Raw genomic sequence first — 9,899 nt, 5'->3', positions numbered from 1 at the left:
ACCGCATTACCGAAACTAGAATTGTCTGACCTTATCAGATTTGGAGTTTGGTCTCGAGCATGGTTAGAATCTTGCGCGAAATCTCTTATTAGTTGTTAAATTAGATCTTGCAAAAAATTTCGTATGTACCACTTACACTTCCCATCTATCTTTACTAGTAGCTGTTGGGTGTGCACTGCTCGTGTAATCCTCTCAATGATATGTAGGATGTATGATAGAAAATGATGACCTTATGTCTGAAATATCTAACTTCTTCCAATTTGGTACTCTTGGTAGCTAATAAAACATCCAACTTTTTCATTACGACGGCGTATGAACCCAAGTCTGTCCTACATTTCATATATTTAGATATTGGATGTCTATGATTCGTTTTGATAAATAGGTGAGTCTTTGAAAGCTTAATGTCGTCCTGTCTAATTATGCCTTAGTTCCCTCAATCAGATATTGGATCTCTCAGGATGTCCACAGTTAAATGAAGCCAGTCTGCTACTGTCAATACTGCCTAACTCGTATTTCGAAAACCTCAGGTGAAGGAGAAAGAGTTTGAAAAGTTTCCTAAATTAAGAACCCTGACGAGGATGAAAGACATCAAGAACAATTATCTCACAGAACTTTGTCAAATTTGTCTTTCGAATCGGTGAAAGAGATTGATTAAGAAGATTGAGAGCTGCTTATCTCTTAAACATGAAGGTGTCCACAATGCTTGAACTTCTCCAGAATTTCCGCGAGCTCACTGAAGTTGGTTTAAATGTTGATACAGCTCCTGTAATACCGGTTCAAGAATCGGTGGTGTTTTACTCTGGCCAAGGTCATTGTTCGCTATCGAATATCACAAGACTAACGCTGGAGGTTATTGAGATAATTTGATCTGGTGTCTGGTGATGGAGTATTATTATTGTCCTGGTGGGTGATCTTCATGCGCTGAGGCAGAAACAGGTCAGAAGGTGTTTCACATTGTTGTTATGAATTATGTAATGCTCACATTTCACATACAAAATTCAGAAATCAAAGCACCAAATCTTTTGATTCAGCTAGAAAAGAAGAAAAGACAAAATTGAAGAGAAGATTGATGATACAAAGGATTAGAAAACACATGTGTCGAGCACGTGACCCATGAAAAGCAAGTCTTGAGTTTAGCCAATAAAATTAAAATGGAAGTTATTTACTAATTTTAATTTAAAGCTACTAAAAATTAGTAGTTTTAATTTAAAGCTACTAAAAATTATTTACTAATTTTAATTTAAAGCTACTAAAAATTGATTGTCAAAGATTTAGATTTTTAGGTTTGGGTTGATTATTTTAGATTTAAGGTATAGTTTTAGGGGGTAGGATTTAGTATTTAGGGTTTAGGGTTTAGCTTTGAATGTTGAAAGTTTAATTTTTAGTTTTGTGGTATTTTTGGGAAAACAAGAAATTAAGTGGAACTTTTGGAATATTAAACTAATAATGATTGTTTTGGAATATCAAAACTTAAGTGTGTTTTTTTTTATATAGAATTTTCCTATATTTTTGAGTGGTAAACTATTAAATTATAAATAGATGTAAATAAGATGACGGTTTGCCTTTGGTGTATATATAAAATATTTTCTGAAGAAATTGTGGAATCATATTTTAGGCGAAACTGCAAAACTATGTTTTTTGAGATTTGAAAATAATAATTTTTTGGTTTTTTTTGTCAACAATTTGACAATAATAATAAGGGAAAATCCCACAAAAAAACCTCCAAATTAAAATATTTTCCCAACTAAAACCTCAAACTTTTTCCGTTCCCATATAAAACCCCCAAAAAATTCCCCAATGAAAACTTTCAAATTTTTTCGTTCCCAAATAAAACCTCCAACTAATTAATTTTTTCTAAAAAAAACTTTTAAGTCGTCAAATTTGTGCCTAATCAATGATTAACTAACGGTAAACGGCTTTTAACGACATGTTTTCCGTTTAATTAGTTATCAAAATTCACATGTGTTAGTTACAATAGAAAAGATGAAAATCTTAATTACGAACACTAGAATACATTTTTTCTAATGTTTAGGGTTCATATAAAATTTTGGAAACTAAATAAACGAAAAATAGATGTCGTCAACGACTATTAACTATTCCGAACAAAATTACCAGCGATCATTGGTCAACCATTGATCGGGCTCAAGTTTGACGACTTGAAAGTTTATTTAGAGAAAATTAATTAGTTGGAGGTTTTAATTGGGAACGAAAAAAGTTGAAGGTTTTAATTAGGAAAATTTTTCAATTTGGAGGTTTTATATGGGAACGAAAAAAGTTGGAGGTTTTACTTGGAAAAATGTTTCAACTTGGAAGTTTTTTCTGGTATTTTCCCTAAAAATAATGATGAATATCTTGGCAAAATTTTTGGTGATTGGTAATTTAAATTTATTTTATTATTATAATAAATGTACCAACAAATTTAAAATATAGATATGGATATAAGTGTATTAAGGCAAACGATGAATATATAAACAAATCTTCTGTCTAATTAAAAATTTAGCTTCTTATTTCTTAAATATATTTTCTATTCATAATTAAAAAACTAATATTTAATTTTATTTAAAATTTTAAAAACCCGTCCACCGGGCGGATCCTAATCTAGTATATAATAATGTCTCGATAATATGGAAGTTCTCCTTTCTTTATTTATTTATTTATTAGAGAGAATAGGTAAATATCTTCTTCTTTATTTTGAACAAACAGGTAAAATATCAATTTGTTTGGGACATAGAAAAGGAAAATATCGTTTCAGCAAATACATGTTAAGGGCTATATATATAATAATGTCTCGAACGTTTCAGAATTTCAAAGATCGTTTATCAACCATAGTACCTATACACACATCTAAACCATTAAAAAGGTAGTATGTGTTAAAAAGATCCAACGGTGAAAAACAAGGCACGGATCTAAAGCCTAAAAGCCAAGTCTGTCATTCGAAATATGAAAGGGTAGCCAATCTTTTCAGCCCCAATTTTTTACTTTCCCTTTGTTCTTACCCCGCAAGAGAAAAAAAAGTCGCGCCTCGAAACCATGGACGACCTCACCTTCGGAGACCTGAGCTTCGAAGAGATGACCTTCGGAGACCTGATCAGGTTACGAAGCAGGAACCAGCATTTCGTCATGCCAAAAGCAAAAAGAGAAGAACTCGCCGGTAAGAAATCTTTGTCATATATGTGAATTAATCATGGTTAATGGATATCTCTAATCCTGTTGTAATCGGTCTTTTGATTCCTTTTCATAATCGTTTATGGGTTCGCAGGTGCTTACACATGCGTCTACTGGAACATCGACGATTACCCAATCCCTGACGATATCAAGCATGATTTGATTTATTCGAATATCAAATCAGCTCTTGAGAAAATGGGTTATCGTTGTTCGGATTTGGAAATCTTTGCTTATGGTGAGAAGATAAAGGAAGCCACCGAGCTAAACGAATTGTTCGATGCCGGAATCAAGTACTCCAATCACAAGGGTAAGTACTTTCTTGATTACTCTCCTCTTTTCTTCTACTTATATATATGTGTATGTCTTTAACCTATGATTTCTCTCTGTAGTTCCATATATTGAAATGTTACGGGACATTGTTGGATCCAACCATAAATCATCATCAAATTTGATGGTAATCTCGAAAAGTCACCCTCAAGACACGGAATCCCGAAGGGTTCTTCGGGCTTTGAATTCAAGAGGTTCCCATGTTCTCTTAGTACAGCCTCAGCCTGAAAGCCAAGCGTCAGAACAGCTGTTTCATCGTCCAGACCTACTATGTTGCTCTACATATCTATTAGATGGACGAAAGGCTATGGACCATAAAAGAGGAACCCCTTCACCACAGGTCTTTACTTCTCCCCTTTGTCGCTCGAACTTCCAAGATCGCTCGAACAAGCAAGATTTCTCTGGTATGATTTCGAAATTACTTGTTCAGATTTCATCTGGCCATCTTTACTAGTTAACTAACTAGAGCATGTCCTATATAGTCATTTAATTCTATTGTAATATTTCTCATTTCGTAATTGCTTATGCCTTGTCCGTTTTTGTGCAGAGCCTACCACACCTGTCATAGGCGGAGCTAAGACAGGCGTCTTCTGGGACGTCCACGAGTACCCATTCCCCAATGATCTTGATCCTGAAACCATCTACAGAGAATCAATCTAATCTTAGGATATAGGTGTTCCACAGCCATGTCAATATGGGCTTATGCTGATAAGATACCTGTCGCACTTGACATAGTGGACAAGTTTGACAAATCCAGAATCTATTTCGTTCCCCAATGTATATACCTATTTCCTTAAGCTCTCTTTTTTTAAGACACTCTTTTCTTATATATCTATGTAATCTATATCTCCTTTTGATGTACAGTTCCCCGGGATAAAACTGCGAGACTTCTTAGGATGGTAAATGACATTGCTTTATGGGAACTGGACTCTCCTCTAGCAGAGTCTTCAAGCCCACCAAACGTGATCGTAATCTCAAATGACATCAACACCCAAGGAGACATTTCCTTCTACCGTTGTCTCAGATCTATGCATGCGAGAGATTACTGTGCTTTCTTAGTACAGCCTAAGGATATCGCACAAGAAAGTCTCAAAACACAAGAATGGCCAAGATGGATATTAGCTGGAATAGTTTCCTTGAGCCAAATCAGATACCCTGTAAGTAATCACAAGTGGAAGAAGAAGGAAGTGAAAAAGCCTGATGTCTCTCCCGTCAAAACCATTAACTCTGCTAGTGTCAAAACCATGATCCGAGAAGATCTCTTCTGTAAGATTTCTCTTTCTATCTCAAAATTGCTTGTTTAGATTTCTTCCTAACTAGCATATCTAATTAATTGATCTGCCATATATATAGTCAAATTAATGGTTAATAATTCGATTGTTTATTTTCTCATTTCGTAATTGTTTTATGCGTTCTCTTGCAGATCCTATCCCACCTGTCTCAGGGCCTAGGATCGGCGTCTTCTGGGACGTCAATGATTCCCCATTCCCTGGTGATCTTGATCCTAACAGTATCTATCAGAGAATCGACTTGGCTCTAGAGAAAAAAGGTTATGATGGTGTGATGTCAATATGGGCTTATTATACTGAGCAGGAACCGATCCCAGGTTTCTTGCTGGATAAGTATCAGAGTGCCGGAATCAATATCGTTCCCAAAGGTGAATTCTTTTTCACTAAGCTCTCTTAACACTCTTCCTCTCTTTGCATATACATATATATTTATATATATAATCTAACTCTCTCTCTTGATATACAGCTCCTGCGAATAAAACTGAGAGGGTTGATAGGATGATACATGACATGTTATTTTGGGAAATGGATACTCCTCTGAACGTCTATGTTACACCACCAAGTCTGATTGTCATCTCAAATGACTTTCCAGGAGAAGGAGAAGGAGACATCAACCTCACCTTTGTTCTTTCCTGTATGAATGGGAGAGGTTACAATGTTTTATTAGTAGAGCCTAAAAGGCTCGCATTAGATAATCCCGAAAGCTCGGCATTATGGCCAGGATGCCTATTAGATGTAGGTCAGACTCTCGGCATATGTTCATGGCCCACTTCCAGTGGTCAGAACTCAGAAGCGGAGGAAGAAGAAACATGTGGAGGAATCACCCTAAGCAGAAGAGCAGAGCTGATATACTGATACTGATTTCACAGAGATGAGCATATCAAAATTAACTTGTTACTAGATTTTAACCCGCGGTACACCGCGGGTCGACTTTTTAACTAAAAAGTTTTAAATTTTAAGTTGTAATTATTTTGTTAATATTATTTGTTTTGTTTAGTGTTTAAGATTATATATTGAATTTTGATTATTATTTCTAGGATTTTAACCCGTGGTATATCTTCCGGTATTATTATCGATCTAAACCCGTCCCACCATATAACCTCGTCCCGTGAAATTAAACATCATTTTTTTTTAATAACACATTTGTTTAGAAAACATATAATTCGAGTCAATTTAAAAGTTTGTTTTTAAATGGTTCCATAGTATAAATATTTATAATTTTTGTAGTGTTCAAATATTATTAATATTATAAACTTTTTATGGAATTAAATATTATAGATACTTTAAATATTATTAATTTATACTTCTTATAAGGTTAAAATATTTATAATATTTGAAACCTTATAAATAATAATAATCTAAAGCAACATATTATTCTTTAGACATAAATAATCTTTATATATTTGGTAATAATTTTTTGGGGGTTAATCTAATTTATAAATAAACATTATTTATTGCCAAAATAAGTTTGGTTTAAAATAAGTAATATAGCCAAATGAGTTTGTCAAATAACGAATAGTAACCATAATTTAACTAATCTACATTAAAATAAATATATTTAGAAAATAATTTACTCAAAAAATTGATAAATATAGATTAATCTATAAAGGTTATTTTATCACATGATTTTTTCATTTGATGGTAAACCACTAAATATTTTTTAGTAAACAAACCAAAGAAAATTTTCAAATCAATACTAAGAGCATCTCCAAATCAATATTAAGAAGCTACAACGGATTATGGTTAACCCTGCAAATATTTTCACACTCAAACATGAACCAATATACCAAAACAATAAAAATCAGAATCATTTCCTCATTTGTCCAAACACAAAAACATGTAGATTAAGGTAACGTAGAAGGACCAGTTTCCGAATACACTGGGAAGCTCCTCAATTCAACGTGAGGCTATCAAACATAAAGCCATAGAAAGATGAAAGTGAATGATTTATCAAAAAAAAAAAAAAGAGATGTAAGTGATTCAAATCAAAGAAGAATAGGAAGAACCTTAGTCCAAGACATGTAGAAAATGAAGCAAATGATTTGCAGAGCTGAGGGACGGCGAGAGTGGAACCATGCACATTGATTTGATGACTAAATAACCTCACTTATATATAGAGAATAAGTAGTCCATTGATTTAGGTCTTGTTATGATACAATATTAACAAAAAAAAAGATTTGATGAGTAATTGTTATCTTTAAGTTATATATTTACGTAATTATTTTCCTAAAAAGTCTACAACAGTTATTAGGTTCTGTAATTGTTTTAGGAAATTATTTATTTTGCAATACATTTGTCGTTAGAAAGTTTTTAAAATAAAAGGAAATTATTGTTTTTATTTATTATTGCAATTAATGATGGATCTTTAATTATGAGAAATCATACCAAATATATTTGAAGATTACAGTAAATCACGGAATAGTTATTATCGAGATTTTTAAAGTAATTTGTTGGAGGAGATTTGAGGAACGATCTTTAGAATAATATCTTTAATTAATTTTTTTAAATCTTAAGAATTAACTCCAATGGCATTGTTTGTAAATACATTCCAACTCCAGGATTTATTTGCTAAAAGTCATCCAAAAATGTATATATAGATTTATTCTGTTTTCAACTATTTTATCCCACACCGTACGTTGCTTTTGTTTCGAAAGTATTTAACTAAGTTGTTATTTATTCTGTTTTCAACTATTTTATCCCATCATGCATTTTTGTTTCGAAAGTAATTTCATTGATGAATAGAATCTTTCTTTCAATGCTTTATGATTTAATTTATATCATCATGAGTCACAGAAAACATGATATCTGCTAATTGGGTCATCAATTATCCAAAAAAAATAAACTGCTCCACTGTCCTGCGTTTGTATATCGCATTTTTGCGTCTCAGACTTTGAAAAATAAACACTACTTGTCTAAAGTTATGTCCTGCGTTTGTATATCGCATTTTTGCGTCTCAGACTTTGAAAAATAAACACTACTTGTCTAAAGTTATGGCTTTATTAATTGGTTATCACTTTCTTTTTTGTATTTCAGTTCTTTTTGAGTTAATCTTAGTTAACATTTTCGAATCCTTCTGCTCTCTCTCTGCTCTCTTTTTTATCCTCTCTTCTCTCGTCCTCGTATGGTTCTTGAGATTTTCCTAGCTCTGGATACACAATCTTCGATCCATCTTTGGTGCTTTAACTTTTGGCGGTGCTCGATTTGCAAACCCAAAAAAAAAGGGTGAAATTTTTTGTCCTCTCTGACTTCTGCAGGCTTTAATTTTTTGTTCAATTTGGTTTTTTTTTTTTCTTCCTTTTCATGATTCTAATCACATAGATTAGGTTCAAATTCATAGGCTTCTATATCATGCAAGTAGAGTGAAGAAATTAAAAGAATGACTCTTTGTTTCCTATGTGTGCTCTAAAGATCATTCACATATAATAACTTTGAATTTACTTATAATAACTTTGATCTTCTGTTTTTGTTTCCTTTTTGTGTTCTAAAGATCATTCATTTACCAATGATAACTTATGCTACAACAAGGAATCATATCCTCCACTACAACAAAGAACCAAATTCTTGACGTTTCTTTCTTTACTTTCAAAACCCTCCGCTACTTTCGAATCCAATTCATTCTTGTTGTTTTGGTTTTGATCCCTTTCTCTATTTCTCAAAATTTGTTGTTTTTTTCTTCTATATAAACCTCATGGAGACACACAAACACAACACACAACACACAAGTCTCTCTAACTCAAACACACACAAGTCTCTCTAACTCAAACACAAGATGTGGTCAAGCAAACGAGGTGGTAAGAACGTCTCCAATGGTAAGTGCTTCTAAAGAGTCTCTTAAACATAAAAAGAAATGATTATTTTGTTATGTAATTAAATTTTAATTTTAAAAAGAAAATAAACCAATATGGGAGAGACATGTTGCTTAGAAGGGTTTAATAAGTATTAAGAGCCCCTCTTCATGCTATTATTTAAGAGTCCTTCTTAATTCTCTTTCTTTTTTTCAATATTTTGATTGAATTTTTAATTAAAATTCTGCTAATTAAGGATCTTCCATTGGAGGTGGTATAAGATATATCGTTTTAGAATCAAGTCGGTTTCCATTTTTAATTGATTGACATCGTAAAATAATAAACTTATACCCATGCAAGTCCACAATTCAGTTCTATCTGATAGTAATTTCGTTTATTTTTTTTATTTTTTTTTCATACGAAAGCATCTAGTTCCAAAGAGCCATCAGACCATTTTATTAAAAAGTATGGAGTCACCATCTTCTGGGACTTTGAAAACCAAACGGTCAACAGAAATACCGAAGATCTATCTCAACTTAAAGGTAATATCGAAGTTGCCTTGAAAACACTAGATCATCGCTTCTTCATCCATGGCAAGCCAAAGGGGTTTGGCAAATTTAAAGGAGAGAATTGGAGAGAAGTCATAGAACTGCAGAATACTGATGCGTTCGATTTGCAAAATGTGGACACTAAAACAGTTCCGTGTGATGCTGGTGGTTGTAATATGTGGACACAAAATGTAATATAAACAAATATAAACAAATATAAACAAATGTAATATAAACAAAGGAGAGAGGGGTGAGTTCGTTAGGTGTCTGAACCGGCTCTTTTTATGCCCTAGAATCTCTAAGTAACATCAAAAGCTTTTGAAATATCTTTAGAGATCATCAAAACTCGCTAATAGCATTGAGGGACCACAGATAATAACTAGGAGCTCAGGTTCCAAGCTGAAGAGTTTTCCAGAAATGGTAAAACATCTTATTTCAATGTAGCATTGGTCCTCGTGTGTACATTGGAGAAGTAAAAATTCTTCTCTTTAAACATTAGTTTCTTTAAGCTTCCTCTTGTACGTGTTACAATCTAAACAAGTTAACTCTGCTAGCAATATACAAACTCTCTGATCAATCCTAGCTACAAGAATACCGTTAGGAGAACCTAGCTGAGAAACAACAAATATCCAGCTAGAAAGTTATAAAACAAGACTTACATCAATATCAGCTTTGAACAAGTTCTTTGGTGCAGCATTCTCTTCTTACATCTGCAAAAGTGATAACACAGTCTCAGTACAAAGCCCAGAAAAGTCGTGACGTAACATCTAGCACAGTCAATCCGC

At 33.0% G+C, this 9,899-nt stretch overlaps 3 protein-coding genes across 4 annotated transcripts in view; 2 read left to right on the top strand and 1 right to left on the bottom strand.

The window, feature by feature from the left end:
* The first annotated feature begins 2,775 nt into the window (after positions 1 to 2,775).
* Positions 2,776 to 9,691, top strand: LOC9317593. 2 transcript variants are annotated; one of them, XR_002332647.1, is made up of 6 exons: positions 2,776 to 3,151; positions 3,260 to 3,472; positions 3,555 to 3,896; positions 4,040 to 4,093; positions 7,920 to 8,590; positions 8,992 to 9,691. XR_002332647.1 is itself a non-coding variant. In XM_021028630.1 (5 exons), the coding sequence occupies exons 1-5, from the start codon at positions 3,031 to 3,033 to the stop codon at positions 7,922 to 7,924; spliced, it is 735 nt and encodes a 244-aa protein (XP_020884289.1). In that variant the 5' UTR covers positions 2,776 to 3,030; the 3' UTR covers positions 7,925 to 9,691. The 2 variants fall into 2 exon arrangements, 1 of the variants encoding a protein (XP_020884289.1); XM_021028630.1 differs by having other exon boundaries at positions 7,920 to 9,691.
* On the top strand, positions 4,351 to 5,694 carry LOC110229186. The gene is made up of 3 exons (XM_021028628.1): positions 4,351 to 4,758; positions 4,916 to 5,149; positions 5,248 to 5,694. Exons 1-3 carry the CDS (start codon positions 4,389 to 4,391, stop codon positions 5,634 to 5,636), a joined length of 993 nt encoding a protein of 330 aa, XP_020884287.1. The 5' UTR covers positions 4,351 to 4,388; the 3' UTR covers positions 5,637 to 5,694.
* LOC9315757 (scarecrow-like protein 9) overlaps positions 9,603 to 9,899 on the bottom strand; it is a 23,296-nt gene continuing 22,999 nt past the window's right edge. Inside the window, exon 3 of the mRNA XM_002879644.2 lies at positions 9,603 to 9,747. Within this exon, the coding sequence (XP_002879690.2) occupies positions 9,603 to 9,747 (145 nt within the window). The remainder of the gene's footprint in view (positions 9,748 to 9,899) is intronic.

Source organism: Arabidopsis lyrata, assembly GCF_000004255.2.
Source record: "Arabidopsis lyrata subsp. lyrata unplaced genomic scaffold ARALYscaffold_4, whole genome shotgun sequence".
NCBI classification, from domain to species: Eukaryota; Viridiplantae; Streptophyta; class Magnoliopsida; order Brassicales; family Brassicaceae; genus Arabidopsis; species Arabidopsis lyrata.
This window is presented reverse-complemented; position numbering and strand designations above follow the sequence as displayed.